The sequence below is a fragment of the Meira miltonrushii genome, assembly GCF_003144205.1.
Source record: "Meira miltonrushii strain MCA 3882 unplaced genomic scaffold FA14scaffold_3, whole genome shotgun sequence".
In the NCBI taxonomy this organism is placed as follows: Eukaryota; Fungi; Basidiomycota; class Exobasidiomycetes; order Exobasidiales; family Brachybasidiaceae; genus Meira; species Meira miltonrushii.
The window spans coordinates 1,487,606-1,506,903 of NW_020289945.1; the positions used below are offsets into that span (position 1 = coordinate 1,487,606).

Here is a 19,298-nt window from a genome sequence, read left to right on the forward strand (position 1 = left end):
GTAATAGGTCAATGTTACACTTTCTTCCAATTCAAGTTTTTTAGCTTTAAATTACCAAAAATTATCAAAATCTCATCTTCACGTGCAGTGCATAATATTTCTTCCCTTCTTTACGCGTTTTCCATGGACCTCTCGGTTCCTTAATTTTTAGTGGAGTTCAGGCAGAAGAATTTCTTGTTCAAAAATTATGATTTTGTAATCACAAAGTAGCATACATTCTACCAAGGTTTAGACTCGAACATCATCACCCTATCGTACTTGGAAGGGAGAAGGATATGTATTCAAATGCCAGGGGGATACTGGCTCGCCAAGCTGTCCAGAGATATAAGAAACAATCGGATATCCTGCCTACAGCCTTTCTGATAGCGACCCGTGCATCATTATATCCTCAAAGTCAGAATCGGATAATACCTGATTATAGATATGCTGGTTTTCATAATACAGCAAGATACAATGAATCAATAAAGAGGAAACGCCTTCATCGAAGTAAGTCAATCACAAGCGCCCAGGAGATAAGATCAAGAAGAAGGCGGAAAGGATTAGCAGGTCAATTAACCAAAGCTATCGAAGAGCAGACTGAAAATGCAAGAAAAGCGAAAGAGAGATCGATCAAAAGCAAAGGGGATTCCTCAAAAGTAGAACAAGCAAGCGATGAAAAAGGTAAATCTTTATGGTCAAGAGTTCTTTCTGCATTGCGGACCGGAAGTGAACCGGCGAAAGAGCAAGATGATGAGCAGCCGCCCAAAGAAACACGGAAGAAATCCAAGCGTGAGGCCATGAAAGGTAAGAGGTCAGGCTTGAAGAAACTTGTCAAGGAAGCCATTTCAAGTACAAATCCTGAATTCTTGAACGAGAAGAAGCCGCAAAGTACAAAGTACCTTTATCCTGATCTTAAGGTGCCCGAATCAAACAAGGAGAAGTACAGCCAGCAAAGCGTATCGAGCAATTCGAAAGAAGCCAGTCACTTTCAGGAAATTCGACAATCTAAAGGAGCTGAACACTCGAAGCAGAACAGCGATTCAAGTCAGCATGCTCAACCCGCAGAGAAACGTCCGCCAAAGTCTATTCGTGACGGGGATGATAAAAATTACCGACCGACGACCCTTCTGACAGGTGATGCAATGGAGAAGGCTAGAATCGTACGACCCAACGAAAAAGCGATGGAAGTAGGCGATAGAAATATTGGGGATTACCTTCCTTCTGAACATATTCCTTCGGTAGGCTCGCCACAATACGATCAGTGGCACGAAGAAGCGAAATGGACGACACCCATTGGTGGTATTATATCTTCGAAAGAAATAGGGATCGAAGAAGTTGAGCCTCTGAGAAAGATGGATGTGGCTACACTGTCACATGGTCTGGATAGGGTCTTGTTCAATCCGGGTATTCACTGGCTGCGTGATGAAAGGAGTGGAATATACAACTTTGACCCAGAAATCCGTAATCTATACGACGTGGATCTGTTCGATTATTCAGCATTACCGCCTTATCTCACATCCAGTATAGACGAAGAGCTAGCAAAGTTGACACAAAAGCATGCAAAACGATATTCGGGCAGTACAAGTAGCTTGACAGCATTATTGAGTCACGTCTACTTTTGCATCTCATCTTGGAAGCATCCTCCTTTGACAGGATTCACAGAAGGTTTCCAACATTTACCCAAAGGCTTCAGCTTTGGTGCAACGCTACCGGCCGCCTCACTTTTGCGTAGGTTTGAGGATGAAGCATTGGACGGAAGTCAAGAGAAAAGCGTACGCTATGCCGTGGACAATGATAAATCAGAAGGTGGAAAGGAGAATAATAATTACGTCTTGACACAGTTGGGTAAAAGTGTGGAAAAGCTACTGACAAGTGATACTGAAGAATACGAAAAGTACTTGCGAATCAACAGTCATAAATTGTCGGAAGAGGAGAAGACGAAAAAGGAGGCATATTACTACTCAAAGACCGACAAGTTTATGATGCGATCGCAATTGGACTGTAGCGATGATCGGCTACCAAGAAGGACATTTGATCTTAAAACACGTGCAGTGATTGCTGTTCGACAGGATAGAGCAAATTGGGTAGAATCATCAGGTTACATGATCAGACATAACACTGGCGTTCAAGAAAGCTTTGAACGTGAATTGTGGGATATGTCTCGGGGCACATTACTTAAATATTACTTCCAAGCACGCATTGGTAATATGGACGGTATCATGGTGGCTTATCATAGCACATCTACCATGTTTGGATTCCAATACCTCTCTCGCGAAGAACTAGCTCAGAGATTATTTTCCAGTGAAGAGATGGCCGAACAGGCGTTCCGCTTGTCGATTGGAATGTTGGAAAAAGTTCTGGATGCAGCAACTTCCTATTTCCCTGATGACACACTTAAGATCACAATGGACGCTCAAAATGATCCTTTGGGAAGAGAAGAATCGCATTTATTGGTCTTCGTCACGCCGGAAAGCGGTGAGCAAAGTGAATCGACCGAAGGAGAAAAGAAAATGGGAAATAGCAAAACCCTTCTACTTGAAGTTCACGTTGATCGATACCTTTCAGGCGCTTTGGTTCATGGTCCCGTCAATTTCTCTCAGCCAAAAGGGTATAGCATCGATGTGAGCCGAGAAGATGAGATTGCACGAAGGGAAAGGTTGGAACTGCCTCCATTGGAGTGGAAGGTAGAATATCGCATTACGCCACGTTCAGAATTAACAGAGGAAGAAACTGAAGCAAAACTACAGAAGGTTCGAAAACGTCAAACCAATCTTGCAGCGCTTTTGTTGCCGAACGTCGAAGCATTGAATGAACGGGAGCGAGAACGTGAATTGCAGCTATCCAAAAATCCTGAAGCATTGGAGAAATTTTTGGAAGATCGAAGAACTGGAAAAGCGGCTGGAATGCCGCCTGCACCGGGTCAGGTTGTTTTGGGAGTAACGGATGATGTTAGTTCGCAAGAAGCAGAAGCTGTTCGCATGTTAGAAGAGCAAGAAGTTGAAGAAAGTCAAAGTGAATCAGCAACTGACGAACAAATTCATTTAGCAAGCGTTGATAATGGTGATGATGTAACAGCTCGTGCTGATATTCCCGAAAGACCAATCGCACAAGACAAGGGATCTCAACAGAAATGGGTTAGAGAAACAAAACGGGTCAAGAGGCTAAGAAGATTGGCAAGATTAGGACAGCAAGATAAAGATGAAAGAGAAAAGACGGATAAGTTGGAGTTGTACGAGAGGCGAGGATAGAAAGGGTTGTGTTTTATTGTACTTTATACACCATTCATACAAGTTTAATTAACATCATTGCATTTCATACTTTGGGTCTGTTCATAAAGTCATAACCGGTTAATCGGCAATGTTGCACAAGAGGCTCAGATAAAGTGCGTGTGCTTTGGGATGATTATTTCAGATACGCGTTAATTAAGGCGCTGCGCTTTGGGAATCTTAAGCTTTTTATTGTTGGATGCGGAGCAAATGACCTCTTATCATCATCCCACAATATCATATCAAGATCGAAAAGGATGGCATCCTCTTCGAGACGTAATCGAAATCGTACTTTTGCTGCCATAGGAGGTGCGATAGCATTGGCTGGATTAGGGTATTATGCATTTACAACATTCACATCGGGAAATGACTCGAAAAAGGACAATGGCCCTGGTTCAAGTATCTTATCAAAAAAGAAAGGACCGCGACCATCACTATCACTGTCTATACCGCCAACGTTCACTCATTCACCTGCCAATTTGAGATTATTGGAATCTCTTCTTACAACTTTATCAGCAAATTACGTCATCACTTTGATCCTTCCGCCTGTTGGAACGAGCAACACATCCGACTTTAATCATGACAGCTTGGACCGGATAAGTGACTTATTCGGACATATTGAAGGATTTGATGCCAGGAGGGTGCTAGAATATGGAAAAGAGGAGGGACGGCTATCGCTGGCCAGGGCATTGGCCTGTGATGCACATTGCGAGGTAATGTTTGAAACATTTGAAACCAATGATACAAATGCGGATCTGGCATTGTTTGACGATGAAATGGATGAGGATAACGACACAGTAGACGGAGACAAAACGCCTAGGGCAAGTTCACCTGTACCGCATCTACGGTCTAGCATCAATGGAAACACACTCACAGCTTCGGCTCAATCTATTCAAGACGATCAACACTTGTCTAGCGCACTGGAAAAATATCATGCTGAAGTAGCAAGGATACGTAAATCAAGTGGTCTACTTATATTCCTCGTTCTTCCGATTGCCAAAATAAAGTCTCGCTCTCACACAAACGGTAATGCTCATTCGAATGGTATGGCCCCCGTAGACACAGGGATCTGGTCGCTGAAAGCGGAAAGCATACTGAAACCGTTTTTGATGGCAGGTCAAAGCGACCTCTCGGCCCGTGTACCCGGAGTGAAAATTATTGATGGTCGTATCGCTGAACAAAAGCCACAAAAGAAACAATCAAATAAACCACAACAAAACGCATCTATTCCGAAAGCTTGGACTGATGCTGCTCAACGTCTTGCACATCTATCTAGCGGCTGGTCTTAAATTGTATACCCCAAAAGACTGCCGTCCTTTGTACTCTATTTAGCTAATAAGGATAATGATCTATGTGATTTATTACGAGTGTATACTGCCATCATTAATTGTAGTCGTAGAAACCCTTTCCGCTCTTCTTACCAAGCCATCCTGCGTCGACCATTCTTCCCAAGAGTACTGAAGGTCTATATTTGGAGTCTCCTGTCTCACGTAGGAGAACTTCACCGATATAGTAGCATGTATCAAGACCGATGAAATCAGCCAATTGCAAAGGACCCATAGGGTGGTTCATCCCCAATTTGAGTGTCGTATCGATATCTTCCTTTGTAGCCACGCCAGATTCCAATGCCATTACAGCTTCATTGATGAAAGGTATCAAAAGTCTATTACTTACGAAACCTGGAGTATCTGCACTGACTGTGATTGTTTTGCCGCATGCTTCTGCGAATGCTCTTGCACGATCGGTAACATCTTTGCTTGTTTGGAGTGCAGGGATAAGCTCCACCAATTTCATCACTGGAACTGGATTGAAGAAATGCAAACCCAACGTTCTTGCCGGACTTTGCCATGCTTCTGGACTTCCTGCTTTTGCATTTTCTGGTACTGCACTTGCGGCAATTTTTGAAACACTGATACTACTTGTATTTGTGGCCAAGATTGTTGAAAGTGGAAGTGTGCTTGCTAATGTTTTGAAGATGCTTTGTTTGATGTTTAGGTTCTCTGTTGCTGCTTCGATTACCATATCCGGTGGACCATCTTGGTGGATTTCAGCCAAAGATGCTGCCCCGCCTGGTGCTTTCGTCAAACTTGCTCTTGCACGATCAGCATCATCTTGTGTAAGTTTACCTTTGGATACATCTTTTGCCAATAATTTATCAAAGAATGCTAATCCTTTATCCAATTGAGCATCAGATTGATCACAAATTAGAATGCGTGGAATTTGTGCTTTTGTTGCTGCTACGTATGCTATTCCATTTCCCATTTGACCTGAAGCTCCCACCACTGCCAATGTTTTGATACCATGTTTGATCGACATTTTTGTGTTAGTTGAATGAAAGGAAGATGTATGATTTATTGCCTTTCCCCGGATCTTATTTAAATGACAATCTTCTCTCTCCCCCGCTTATTTTATTCGCGCCCTTTTGCTCTTTTCATTTTTAGTTCAGCCGGACAAATGCACGCGTTAAGCGCGGATAATTGACCGGCTTCTTTCTCAACCGGATCAAACAGACACATCATTTATCTTATAAATTGGATAAAGTATATACATCTTAAACACAATGGACACTTCCATCAGCATGGGTGTGACAATCTTGTACGGCAGCAGTACTTGTAGCAGCTGCTGAAGCTGAAGCTGATTCTGTGGCTGTTGCTCCTGCTGCTGTTGAAATGGAATGATTGTGGTCATTATGTTCAACAGCATGAATTTCTTCTTCTGTTGCTAAACATCCTTCTGCACTGATATACTTGCGCGTCCAAACATCAAATGCGAATTCTTGAATAGAATGTTGATTTTTCACGGATTGATCTGGTTGTTCGATTGCAATCTTCATCATATCTTCATGTGTGTCGGCAACATGTGTAATATAACCATTTGTAACCTTGGGTAAATGCATCATCCTATGCAATAGGTCTGCACCCCAATACACATTCACATTATCGCGTCCAAGCTTGAATCCATTTTCACATGCTCTTTCTAAACCAAGGCGAGATTGGAAGGAAAGATTACAAATCACAGTTTCTTCCGTTGCGTTGTTTCCACGCCAATGTCCATTCCAGCCATCTTGTGTTGCACAATTTTGATCGGGATCATCACAACGTAAAAGTGTTCCAGTTTTATCACCTTCCAAGATACGTTCATAAATGCCCAATGGAACGGCAGGATCAGCTTGTGCACCAAAGTACGTTTGGAATAAATCGGATGTATTACCGCTCAATAAGATATGATCAGCTGCTTCACGAGCAAGTCTTTTTGAATCAAATAATCCTCTTTTGATTTGCATAGTTTGACTTGCATTGCAAGAAGAATGAATGGGGATATCGGATTGAATTTCATTGGCTTCTTGATCTGCTCTACGGTAGAAATAAGGTGTTCTGCCGCCGGGAGTAGCAATGATAAAAGCAGGCAATAAAGCCACCAAGACCGCACAGAGAAAGAAGGATTTCATGGTGATGAGAAGGGGATGGGGTGGGGTTTGTTTGTGGCAACAAGTAGGAACAAATAAAATTTATCTCATTTTATATATTCATTTTTCTAAACCAGACTTGCCTAAAACATCGGAAAACTATCCGAATAAACAATGAAGACCGTTCCAGTCAGTGGCGGGTAACTATTCGCCTTCTTCTTCTCTTTGCTAGTATCTGTCAAACTTCTCAGGAACCTGTAGGATATAAAATTCTTTCAAGGTGAATTATAGAACACCTTCGCTATTCCATGTCGTGTGCGGTAAAGGACGATACCAAAGGAGCGGTAAAATACAACGCGTGCGCTATGTCTGTCATCGAGATAGAACGCCATCCAACTTCACACCAACTTCTTGGCACGCATAACTGATCGGGTACACATAAACGAAAAATTGGCTTTTGATCGACGTTTGACATGTTGATTGGAAGAGAAAAAAAAATTTGTTCTTGCATTCACTAGGAACCTGGATTTCTTGGCGATACTGATTAGCCCGATTTAAAGAAAAGAGTTTCTAACTATAAACGTCTAGACAAAGATGACAACGAACCATGTCTAGAGCATTCTGGCATTTGAGTTCATCAACCCATGCATCAAGTACCTTTTGGTCACCTTGGCATCTTGGCAGGGAAGATAATTGACCCTCGGACATCTATCATTGAATGCATTGAATTATATGGTCCCATAGTCAAAATTCCCGCAGCAATTAAAGAAAAAGAAAGATTCAATAATGTCAGATATTGTTTAAATTTTCATATAAATACGGATCAGCGTTCGAACAAGACCCATACTTCATCCCCAGCAGAAGCCAGCCACAAGTGTAGATCAAGATAGCAAGGATGAAGTTGTGGTCGATTATTGCACTGTTGAGTGTACTTTCTTTCGCCGCCTCACAAGGACCAAGTCCGACTGGCCGTGGATCTTGCGTTTTGCAAAACGGTGGATGGGTATGTGAAGATGGAATAATTGCAGCATCAACACAAGCACCTACGTCACAACAATCTACAGCAGTCGCACAAGGAGCTGTAACGCAAGCAGTCACCCTTACAGTAGAACCAAGTCCAACAAATGCCGGAGCTTGTCATCTTCACGGAGATCATTGGCATTGCGAAAACGAAAGTGAAGAATCACATGAAGGTCATCATCATTCAGAAGATAGCCATGCCGGTCACGACCATAGCGGACACAGCCATGTAGGGCACAGGTAAGTCCTCCTCACTCGAAAGGGCTGTATAGAAGAATAGCTAATCTTTTCTCCCATCCTTCAGTCACGGACCATCAGAAGAATATGGTTGTGGGATTGCACCTCTTCAAGATTATAACTTGGGCCTACACATTGGATCTGTATTCATCCTCCTGGCTGCTTCGCTTGCCGGTGTATTGATTCCTGAAGTGATGAGATGGCTACGCAGTGATAAACAAATCACCGAAAAGGCAATCTTGACTGGCGATTTAGGTTTCGGTCCAAGAGTTGCAAATGTGATCTTTGCTTTACGTTTCTTTGGTGGTGGTATTTTACTGAGTACCGCATTTGTTCACTTGGTAGCCCATGCATTGACGTACTTTTCCAATTCGTGCATCGGGGAATTGCAATATGAAGCCACTCCTGCCGCTATCATGATGGCGGCTGTCTGGATGATGATAGTGATCAACTTTTTGATCATGCGCCCGCTGCGTCGAAAAGCTGCTTTGGCAATCACTAACCAACAAGCGTTACGATCGACGAATAGCCAAAGCAGTCATGAAAGTGCCGAAGAATTCAAACAGAGGCAAGATGAATTGCCAAATCATATCAGGGACGCAGATGAAGAACATCTTCATTCCAAGATCAAACTTGAGGAATCCGAATTGACTTTCTTGGAAGCGGGTATCATTGTTCATAGTATCGTCATTGGTATCACCATTGGTACTTCTTCAGGCGAAGGATGGGTTGCCTTTTTGATTGCAATCTTATGGCATCAATTCTGTGAGGGATTAGCACTTGCAAGTCGTATTGTGCTCATTCCTACATTGAGTACGTTGAGGGTTTGGATAATGTATCTTGCCTTTGTGATCACAACACCCATTGGTATCGCGATCGGAATTGGTGTTCGTCAATCTTTCAATGGAAACGATCGTGCAACTTTGTTAGCTATCGGTATTCTTACTGCCATATCTGCCGGGATTTTATTGTATAGCTCCTTCATTCAAGTTATCGCTCATGACTTCCTTCACGATCCAAGAATGCATAAAGCATCTTGGACAAGAGCGTTTGCTGCCATTTTCTTCTTCACTTTGGGTGCTATCGCTATGGTGAGTTTATATATGCATACATCCTGCCAAAAGCCGTTTACTAATCTTCTTTTCCTTTTCCAGTCGGTTCTCGGGAAATGGGCTTGAACAATCGAATCGGTTCCTGAGGGAAGATGTTATGTCCCTAGATTATCCAAGCCATAACTTCTCATGTACATGTATACTTCCCTTTGTCATGTCATGTAGAACGCCGGGATACGTGCATCTTTTCCTCGTATTCGCGTTTGTTCTGCACCTTTAGCGTAATCTAAATGTCAACGCATGGGAAAGATATGCAAAAGAAGATATTAATTAGGGATGTGACTTCTCCTTTGTGATCGGTTTGTATGAGAAATCCGGGTCCGAATATGATTATCAAACGATCCTCGAGGTCTAAAAAGGTACCGTGCTCTGGGCTATTCTATCTTTTTAAATTCAGCCATCCGTTCCAACTCATGATGGAAGCAAGAACGGCAAATGGTGAATGAAACACGCTCGCTTTTCAGCGCCCAATTTTATATTCAACTTCTTTTGCTGTGCACACAAAGGGCGGCTTGACTTTTGCGCCATTGAGATTAAGAAAAACGGAACAAAGGGAGAAAGCGTGATTAAAGTGGCTATAGTGGCTCACTCCACCTTAATCATCTTCCTTTGTTCTTGCGACATGCATTCATTCTCAGATTGGCTGCAATCCAATTGTTATTCCTTGGAATAAAAAAGAGGATGTCTAATTACACACAGAGCAGATTCATGTCATGTCACTTCTTCCGCACATTCACGGAAACAGCAACAATGCCAATTGAGGAGTTCAAATCGGTTCCTTGGCCTTTGTGAATCTGTATTGTGACCTTTTGCCAAAAACCGGCAACTTTTGCGCGATCGGTAACGGAAATACCTTTGTTCTTTCAACTAATATGATTATTACCATGCCGAAATTCTAGGCCAAGATGTGACAAACGAATGACTTTTTTGTGGATCGAAGCTTATCTAGCTCACCTTTTTCCAATTACAGCTTCGGACTTTATCAACTTGAAGGGTAATGAGGATCGTTGCAGACAAAAGGCGAGAAAGGAAGTAATCCTTCGTCTTGATCACCACCTCTTTCGCCATCATCATCCTTCCCTTTCCCCCTTCCCCATCCCTACCAGTTATGCTCTACAGTAAAGTCGATAAGATACTGGGAACATCAGTCCACGATTCAACGATCAGAAGTACGCCCAACGTTGGAGGCTCCTCTTCAACCGAAGACAAACCGCCAGTCCTGCCAATGCCTGCTACAATGTCGCCAATCGGGAAGAGTACATTTTATCGTTCAACCTCCTCTCTATCTCTACGTTCATCTGAATACGATAAGAAGAGCCCAGATATTCACAAGCAAGATCAACAACGCGATCATCCCAATATCAATCAAGCAAGGAGAAATGCTTTGGACCCAACGAATGTGCCTTCTTACAGCCAACGTGCTGTTCATCATGATGTTCGTAGTCTGTATGAAGCTCCCTCGCACGATCTCCCTTTCAGAAGGTCTCCAATGAACAGAGAATATCCTCCAAGCAGTACTGCCAATCGACAATCAAACGTTCAGGGCTGGCAAAATGAAGTCAGTCAAGCACAAAGGGCTACACGATCAACGGTTAATTTGCGAAAGGGCGAGCCTGTATATGACACATATGCAATGCAAAGAACAAGTTCCAATACAGGTATCAGACCAACTGAAAAACCGCAAGAGCAGATGCCCGAAGGTCATTTCATCGATCCCTTCTATGCATCAAAAAGACCTCAAACTTCAGGTTTTGAAAGCGGTTCTAGAAAGCGATGCGAGTCAGTCGGTCAAGCACAAAGCCCTTTGAGCGTCGGCAACTTGGCACGGGCAGATGAAGAAAGTCGTGCCAGACCATTGAAACCTTTGCGTCCGTTGAGAACGAATGAGATATCCAACTTCAATCCAAGAGGTAATATCGATCGACCTAGAACGCCAAATGATGCCATTCTCACGTCAAAATGGTCTAGCGCAAGCACAGATACGAATACATATCATACCTCTGCTCTCACGGCAGGTCTTGGCTCTCCGATCTCTATTTCATCTTGTGTCACAAGTACACCGCCAAGTAGTGCAACTCAATCGGCTTTTCGAGGTTCAGCAGAATTTGGCAAGGTGATCTCACCCAAGAGCAACACAAAGACCAGTCCAAGTGTTTATTCGACGCAATCATTCAAGTCCGCACAGAATGATGCATTTGATGACAAATCAAGACGAACAAATCATGCCGACGTGAAGATGTTCCCTTTGGTACGAAGGGAAGCATTGCGAAATTGCTTGATGGATGAGAATGTGACCAAAATCGAAGCAGCTGTACGCAAAGGTTTGATGCGTAAGAAGGATATCAACGAACGCATTGTTGTTCTAACCACAAATGCAAGACAGATTCAAGGTCAACTTTCAGCAAAATTGGCAAGCTTGACAGGTGCCCAATCAATTGGTCAGGCAAAATTCTCCTTCAATGATCTTAATGGTCAAGAACCTTTTGTGATCTTGCATTGTTTCAAATCCGATACCGGCCTTGCGAAAGAGGAAGAAAGGCTTACCTTATCCAGTCATAGCTTTGTTGCTGTTGCTGAAAGTTCTTCTTCATTTCACATTGATCGTGAAGTATGGGCATTAAAGATTGCCGGCCATGTTACTTCAAACAATCCGCCTAAGACAAGAGCAGCGGAACAACAACAGAGTCAATGGACCTTACAATTTGATACCAAGCATCGGATGTTGAAATGGCAAGTGATCTTACGTGCTCTAATTGCTGGCTTGAACGAAGCCGATCAAGTATTTCGGATTGGGCCTCCATTGCATCAAATCAAGCATATTCAATCAGTCAATTCGATTTCATCAGCATCAACTTTGGCTTCTTCTGGAGGCTATCAAAGTGTTATGTCTCATCACGAGAGGTCAGAAAGTTACGAAGAGATGTATGGGAGCGCCAATAGCCCTCGTTCAAGTCCCAGAAGTCCTTATCATATCAATAAAGATGAGGATTTGTCCAGATTTGTGACATCTATCAGTTCACTCTCCGTGAATAGCGATCGAACATCAACCTTTGTAGCCAATCAAGCGACACAATATGATCCGGCTCAAATGGTGGCGGAAAAGGATCCTTCTTTTAGACAAGATAGGCAAACCTTCAACTCACCTTCTTCTCCCCCACTGAAACAATCTGCTGAGCTTTCAAAGGATCAGAAAAGGCCTTCTGTGCAATCCAGAGATTTTGCAGTAGAGGAAAAGGTCAAAGCGGACATCATGCCTGAGTCCAAAGTGGGAGTTGAGCAAGAGGAGACTTTGGGTCTTGCTGATTCGCCAGCTCCACTTGCGCAGTCGAGAAAGAGAAGCGCTTCTGTTCCTCAATTCGCACAACATTCGCATATAAATAGTGAAATCAATGCTCCCCCTCATCCCGAGCCAGTACAGACTGCTATGGTTGACTCGGCGGCGGCAAGCAAGAGCCGCAAGTCTTTGCGACCTCAGCAATTGCCACCACCTGCTGCTCCGCTTCCAGTAGTACCGCCGCGACCCACTTCTGCACTTCCGGCATTGCCACCTACTTCACCAACAAGGTCCAGCGAATCACATCAAACAAAAGAAGAAAAGAAGGAGGAAAAAGTAGAAGATGCAGCAGCGGCAAGTATTCGTAGAATGAGGACAGAGATTGCTTTGGCGATGGCATGTGCGGCTGCACCACGATCCATGTCGATGACTTCTTCATTTACAGAATTCTCCGAAGATATTGCTGAAGCTTCAAAGCGACATTCTGCTGCATCGAATGTCAAGGATGGCAATGAGAGCTACAAAGAATTGGAGAACGAGGAAGAGACAGTTGATAATCGATCTGACCTTAAAGTCAATCCTGTCGGTCAGAAAAATGGAACGGACGAAGTCGATGCGATTTATGCAATGATTGATCTCTCTTACAATATTTATGGCTTAAGCTCCGCTTCAAATAATCCCAACGTCTTTATTCCTAATGCAGAAAGTATGAACGCATCAGATCAAACAGACGGTTCAAAAAGCGTATACTTTGATGAATTTGCTAGCGATCCTTTCCAACAGATGGGAACGATCAAATTTGACTCTGCTTCACTTCAAAAAGCCAGAGCTGATCTTCGTAATCGGCCTGCTTCCGCTTCAACGGATCATGTTCATCCTGGCAACTTCAAGTTAGAAAAGAGACAATCAAGTCTGAAGAAGAGATCCGTGCCTGTCTCTGTCGAATCGAATGAGATCGTCGGGATCGAAAAGAATTTGCCTACCTCCCACAAACCTCAAGGATCAAAATACGAATCTACTAAGGGAGGCCCACCACCAATTGGCTTTGCCATGTAATTCACTTCATATACTTTTTTCTTATAGATACCCATTCACAAAGGATACCCGTTGATTGCTGTACGTACGCCTTCTTTCTCGTAATTTCATCAGCTTTTGGTGCCAATCATCCTTTATTTTTGTATATCTTCACATTGGACGAGGTCTATATTATGGATCATACAAATCACCTCGAGTACTACTTTGGTCTATTGGGGTTATTATCCTTGTGCTAATGATGGCTAGGTACTGCAATAATCATTGTTGCCGCAGTAAAGTAAGCTCGAGTATCTACATCCATACCTACAGCATACATATGGTGTGACCATACAAGGAATCCAAGGATACCAATACTAAACATAGCATAAACCATTCCTAGGTATCCAAATACTGGTTTACCTGAGAAGGCAGAAATAATATGACTAATCATCCCAAATCCAGGAATAATTAGAATATACACTTCAGGATGACCGAAGAACCAAAATAGGTGTTGATATAGTACAGGATCACCTCCTCCTGCAGGGTCATAGAATGAAGTATTAAAGTTTCGATCTGTTAGCAGCATAGTAATTGCCCCAGCTAGTACAGGTAGTGAAAGTAGAAGAAGAATAGCAGTAACAAAAATTGCCCATACAAATAGTGGTAGTTTATGTAGTGTCATTCCGGGGTTTCGCATGTTTAGTACAGTTGTAATAAAGTTCATAGCACCTAGCATTGATGAAATACCTGCAAGATGAAGGCTGAAAATAGCAAGATCAACTGATCCTCCTGAATGGCTTTGTAGAGATGAAAGTGGTGGATATACTGTCCATCCTGTCCCCGCTCCTTGTTCTACAAAAGCACTTGCTAGTAGTAGAATAAGTGAAGGAGGTAGTAGCCAGAAGCTAATATTGTTTAGTCGAGGGAATGCCATATCAGGGGCTCCAACCATTACAGGTACAAGGTAATTACCAAATCCCCCTACCATTGCGGGCATAACCATGAAGAAAATCATAATTAGGGCATGGGCTGTAATAATTACATTGTATACTTGATTATCTCCGTTTAGATATTGTACTCCAGGTGCCGTTAGTTCCATTCGAATTAGCATTGAGAAAGCTGTTCCAATCATTCCTGCAAACACAGCAAAAATAAGATACAGCGTCCCAATATCTTTCGCATTCGTTGAATTGATCCAACGAGACATGTACACCTTCATGTACAAATTATTTTTCTTGCTCATGTAAGATCCTCTATAGAATAGAGGAATACTGTGTTACTTATACTTAGAAGTCTGTGCTGTAAATTATGTTTCCCCGGATTATCTCGGACAAAAGGAGATTCGAACTCCAAATACAAATTTGAACATCATTAAAAGAGTAAGCCACGTTCGGCTCTAGTCCGCCGCGCTAAAATGCACGTTTGACAGATTTGGTCGGAATTCCGCTCTTACCACCACCATCAAAAGTCGAGGAAGATATGCCTGTCGAACAAAAATGTCTACAATTCGACCCAATGGAAGTTCTTTAAGAAATCATAGCAATGCGTTGAGAAGGTTGCTATCTTCTCCGTATGCCCGTTTACCAAAGAGTTGTATAGAATGTAGAAGGCGAAAAAAATCATGCGAAGGAGGTGTGCCAGGTTGCGATAACTGTCAAAAGAGAGGTACGGTGCATTTATGCAGATATGGCGATGAAAGGGATGAAATGCAGCCTGAAAATGTAGCGGAACAGACCAACGGAGAGGACCAATCAATGATACACGAGTCTACTCCCTACAAACGCTCACCAATGCAAGACACTTCACGACTGGAGAGACTCAGCAATGCAGCAATAGAAGGTGGGAGGTTGGAACAAAATCCAACGGTCGATAGAACGAATGAGGGAGATCGTGCAATGCAGTTCAACGATCCAGTCGAGCCAAACGTAGTACATCATAATAGGGATTGCCTGCCAAAATGGAGATCTCATCTTGTGGCATCTAGGTCAAAATTGCCAACAAAATGGCAAGCCGACCAACTTATCACACTTCATCGGCAATATCTTTCATTCGGAGGTTTGATGATGCTGGATGATGAGAATCTAACTGAAAATGTATACTTCAACTTTCAGCAGCCGGGCGGCGCACAAACAGTGGAAGACGAAGAAGAATTTTCGATGAACGTCAACGATGCTGATGCATCATCTATAGCTCTCGTTTTGGTCATCTGTGCTTCTGCTTTAAGCATGCTTCCTGTCTCGCTCACGTTCCCGATCACGATCGGATCAACACTGAACACAAACCACAATGAGAGAATTGCCGATGTTTGGACGCAGCTTGCTGTGGAATATTTCGATCAAGGCGATCTGTATAGAATACCAAAATTCGAATCGTTTGAGGCTTTGGTCCTATACGAGTATAATCTGCTCAATGTTGGTAATCGGTACAGTATGATCCATCGTTTGGATATCGCCGTTCGTATCGGTCGTATCCTAGGTTTAGACAGGCTTGGCTCGGCAGATGACGATCAAACACGATGGGATAAGCTCGACAGAGATAAGCATGCTTCTCCAACATCTTCCTCACAGCACGCTAGCGATGTTCAAAGGCATGATCGAACAACAAACAAGCTCGTTTCCACTGTACCTCTCAATACATTCGCCTCCGGTGATTGGGCGTCAAGAACGTTTGCTGCTAGAGATCATCATAAACGCGAATGCGGCAGAAGTTTATGGAATTTGTTGGCTTTTAGAGATTGGAATTCGGGTCCACAAGCAGGAGGGACGTATAATATCAATCCTAGTACATTCACTACCCAATGGCCTCAAGTCAGGCTAGTACGTACTTGGAAGCATAGCCATCTTTCATGCCCTCATAGACAGTCAGGCAACAATGGCACAAGTGACGTAGAAGAAAGTGATCCATGGCCTTATCTTGGCAATGCATCCGAGATTTTTCGTAGATTTATCGATTTGAGTGGAGAAGCAGCGGCATATAACGAAGATATGCATTATGATGATATGTTAAAGTTGGACAAAATGTTGATGGATCTTTTGGATAGAAGACCTGAATGGATTCGACCGGAGACGGGAGCATCTCGTTGGCGATTTGGAATTCAGACAACTTCAGGCAAAGACGAGTGCAAGGAAGAGATTGAGATCAGATGGAAGTATATCCCTACTTTCAAAAGCCATATGGATCAATGTTGTTCATTGATGAATTTGCTTTCGAGTACATTATGGCATAAACTCTTTATCATCCATCGTCCATTCTTATCGCGAAGCTTGAGTCAGCCTGATGTGTACGGTCTCACACAACACAGAACGATTTATGGCGCCCTATTACTGCTCGAGTGTTCTAATCAGTACACCGAAGAGTCGAATACCACAGTACTACTTTTCCGACTTCAACATGCTGCCATTGCCTTGATTTCGATGTTACTACTCCAGGGCGCGATGTTTCCAAATGCAAGAAGACGTGAAGCAGCATCTAGGACCACATTGGCCGTTAATGGCGAAACGGGATCAAATGTGGCACCATCCTCTCTCAGCTTTGATTCTTTACGTATTCACAAGGGTCTCTCTTTTGCAATTCAGGCGCTCAAGAGTCATGGGCAGAGATCTGCAATTCATCGAGAGGGAGTGGTCGCATCAGGTGGAGTCTTTCATGGCCTTGGCGATGCTCTAGAACAGCTCTTAAATACTGCTGGAAGATTAGAATGGCGACAAAGACGTGCAAGTACGAGAAAGTCAAACGTAAACACTACATCTCAACACGGTCAAGCCGAGTCTTTTACGTTACCTTCGGATGCTTCGCTATTGCATTCTCGATCAGACCCACCAGTAGGTACAAATCCAACCTTATCCAACCCCATTCCTGTCAACGGGCTACAGTCAATCGGCATGACTAGCCCTGCAACAAACTTTAGTGGCACTGTGAGTCATACTCCCAGCACAAACGAACTGATGCAGAACCAGAGCATCTCCCAATTAGATCAAGATTTGTTCCGATTGCTTGGCGGTCAAGTGCCTTTACAGACTGGAGGGAATAATGGAGAGTACAACATGCAATTGCTCAACGCTCATGAACCACCAACAAAGTCAAATATTGCTCCTACACAATTACCTTTGAATGATGGTATCCTTCCCGAAAGACCACCTTGGGTTCAAGAGGATTTATGGCAGAGTATTTTTGACACATTAAACAATTGGAACGTTTAATACATTTGTATTTGTACATCTTCAGGTCATTCATTTAGAGTGATCACTGTATCTATATTGCTTCGAATTCTATTACGCTTGGACAAAACGAGATTTGGTTCTTAGCCAGGGACCATATTGATACAATGCGAACGGAACAGGAATCTGGTAGAGTGGAGAGAGTGTGTGAACATGTCAGCGATTGCCTGTAATTAATGAAACCAACAACAATACTCACCATAATGACATTCAAACCAGCAAGAAGGCCAGCCGCACCAGCAGTTCCTAATCGATCGGCCATTTGCACACCAAAGAGTGGAAATGCGGCTGCAAAAGAGCATCGGATAAGAGCGTTTGCAGCAAGTGCTGAAGCTGCGACTGGTCTCCAATACGTTGCCGTGTAATTGAAGATTGCCAAGAAGTTCAAGATCAATCCGATACCGAAAATGCAAGAACCAATGATAGATGCGATCCAATGTACGTTTGCATAAGATGTGAATGCAAAGATGAACAAACCGATAGGAGCAAGAAGGCAGCCTGCCATTGCTGGTTCCAAACGATCTTCAGGCGTGGGTGGAGTTCCACGGGATTTGGAATGTTTGACCAATCTTGATTTCCAGAAAGGGGTGGTGAGCAAAGCGATCACGTTACTTACGCCCAAACCGAGGAAAGCCAGTCCGATTTGGTATTCAGAGAAGCCATGACGTGCATAGACAACGGCTACAAAGAGGAGGTAAACTTAAGTCAGATGGTATCCATGATGTCTCTCAAATGCATTGTATACTCACGGAAGAAGACAAAGAAGCAATAAATGATACCCAAGAGGATTGCTGTCCAAATGCAAAGAAGGACGAGAAGTGGTTCGAGAGCGAGTAAAACAAAGACTCTCTTCACGTTTTGTAGTAGCGCATTCAGTGGAGTCATACTGGCCAATTTACGTTCATGTTGTGTATAGAGTTGTTGATTGCCAGTCTCCTTTCTCAGCTTTTTTGCTCTTTTTGCTAGAATCACACTTGCCAATGTTTCAGGAGTGAAAAAGAAAAGTGCCAAAAGCTGAATGAATGACCAAATGATCAATGCATAAAGCATCCATTGCCATCTTGATGAAAACTCTTGGACAAACCCACCGATGATTGGTCCCAGAACAGGTCCTAGAAAAGTACTTGAAGAGAAAAGAGCCATTGGAATATATGCATCAATGGGAGAATACATATCACTGATTGAGCCTCCAACGTTTGCAAGGAATGCACTTCCTGCTGCCCCAACCAAGAAACGAAAGATGAGCAAGACAGGGAGGTTGTTTGCAAATGCGACGGGAAATTGAAGTAGAAAAAATGCTGCGAATGAGATGAGGTAGATCGGACGACGACCATAAAATTCCGAAAGCGGACCAAGAAGAACAGGACCGACGGCAATACCGATAACAAAAAGTGAAATTGTCAAAACAGTGACTTCTCTTGAGATATGAAATTGCCTTTGAAGACTTTCTGATGCACTTGACATGACACTTGAAGAACATGTAACCACAGTTGAGCCTAAAGATGTAATGATCAGAACTGTGGCCTTTTTCCTTTCAGACCAATTTGCAGGATTTTCACGGTCATGTGCATCTTGGAATGTAACCTCATTGGGATCGTTGATTACCTTTTCACTGTTGCTTTGCTTTTCATGCGGTTCGATATCTTCTTGAACCTTTCCATGTTCTATATCGATACTTTGTGTTCTAGTCTGGGTTGCCGTACTGACGGGACTTGCAGACCGAATAAGTGTTTCTGGAGCTGACATTTTGATATCATGAGATGATGACGATGT

General features: G+C 43.1%; 10 protein-coding genes across 10 annotated transcripts; 6 read left to right on the top strand and 4 right to left on the bottom strand.

Moving 5' to 3' along the window:
* Window positions 1-212: 212 nt before the first annotated feature.
* FA14DRAFT_161452 (Pet127-domain-containing protein) lies at window positions 213-3,287 on the top strand. The gene has a single exon (XM_025499130.1). It carries the CDS (start codon window positions 276-278, stop codon window positions 3,225-3,227), a length of 2,952 nt encoding a protein of 983 aa, XP_025354068.1. The 5' UTR covers window positions 213-275; the 3' UTR covers window positions 3,228-3,287.
* A 162-nt stretch (window positions 3,288-3,449) lies between these two features.
* FA14DRAFT_65170 (uncharacterized protein) lies at window positions 3,450-4,581 on the top strand. Its single transcript, XM_025502639.1, has one exon. The coding sequence runs from the start codon at window positions 3,503-3,505 to the stop codon at window positions 4,532-4,534; it is 1,032 nt and encodes a 343-aa protein (XP_025354069.1). The 5' UTR covers window positions 3,450-3,502; the 3' UTR covers window positions 4,535-4,581.
* Window positions 4,582-5,613, bottom strand: FA14DRAFT_65171 (putative 3-hydroxybutyryl-CoA dehydrogenase). Its single transcript, XM_025502640.1, has one exon. The coding sequence runs from the start codon at window positions 5,559-5,561 to the stop codon at window positions 4,629-4,631; it is 933 nt and encodes a 310-aa protein (XP_025354070.1). The 5' UTR covers window positions 5,562-5,613; the 3' UTR covers window positions 4,582-4,628.
* Window positions 5,614-5,802: 189 nt separating this feature from the next.
* On the bottom strand, window positions 5,803-6,570 carry FA14DRAFT_106891 (zincin; the record flags this gene model as incomplete). Its single annotated transcript, XM_025495789.1, has 2 exons — window positions 5,803-5,906; window positions 5,973-6,570. Coding segments are annotated over 2 exons (702 nt in total), but the record flags the coding sequence as incomplete, so codon positions are not given.
* A 784-nt stretch (window positions 6,571-7,354) lies between these two features.
* Window positions 7,355-8,009, top strand: FA14DRAFT_65178 (uncharacterized protein). The gene has a single exon (XM_025502641.1). It carries the CDS (start codon window positions 7,547-7,549, stop codon window positions 7,913-7,915), a length of 369 nt encoding a protein of 122 aa, XP_025354072.1. The 5' UTR covers window positions 7,355-7,546; the 3' UTR covers window positions 7,916-8,009.
* Window positions 8,010-8,021: 12 nt separating this feature from the next.
* FA14DRAFT_123348 (Zinc/iron permease) lies at window positions 8,022-9,086 on the top strand (the record flags this gene model as incomplete). Its single annotated transcript, XM_025496566.1, has 3 exons — window positions 8,022-8,118; window positions 8,179-8,445; window positions 8,518-9,086. Coding segments are annotated over 3 exons (933 nt in total), but the record flags the coding sequence as incomplete, so codon positions are not given.
* A 1,042-nt stretch (window positions 9,087-10,128) lies between these two features.
* Window positions 10,129-13,350, top strand: FA14DRAFT_156453 (uncharacterized protein; the record flags this gene model as incomplete). The annotated part of the gene is made up of 1 exon (XM_025497828.1): window positions 10,129-13,350. One exon carries the CDS (start codon window positions 10,129-10,131, stop codon window positions 13,348-13,350), a length of 3,222 nt encoding a protein of 1,073 aa, XP_025354074.1.
* Window positions 13,351-13,561: 211 nt separating this feature from the next.
* FA14DRAFT_180408 (cytochrome c oxidase) lies at window positions 13,562-14,515 on the bottom strand (the record flags this gene model as incomplete). The annotated part of the gene is made up of 1 exon (XM_025501004.1): window positions 13,562-14,515. The coding sequence occupies one exon, from the start codon at window positions 14,513-14,515 to the stop codon at window positions 13,562-13,564; it is 954 nt and encodes a 317-aa protein (XP_025354075.1).
* A 254-nt stretch (window positions 14,516-14,769) lies between these two features.
* On the top strand, window positions 14,770-17,706 carry FA14DRAFT_161456 (uncharacterized protein). Its single transcript, XM_025499131.1, has one exon. It carries the CDS (start codon window positions 14,805-14,807, stop codon window positions 17,505-17,507), a length of 2,703 nt encoding a protein of 900 aa, XP_025354076.1. The 5' UTR covers window positions 14,770-14,804; the 3' UTR covers window positions 17,508-17,706.
* Window positions 17,580-19,271, bottom strand: FA14DRAFT_165037 (MFS general substrate transporter; the record flags this gene model as incomplete). Its single annotated transcript, XM_025499928.1, has 3 exons — window positions 17,580-17,651; window positions 17,725-18,206; window positions 18,275-19,271. The coding sequence occupies 3 exons, from the start codon at window positions 19,269-19,271 to the stop codon at window positions 17,580-17,582; spliced, it is 1,551 nt and encodes a 516-aa protein (XP_025354077.1).
* Between the last annotated feature and the right edge of the window lie 27 nt (window positions 19,272-19,298).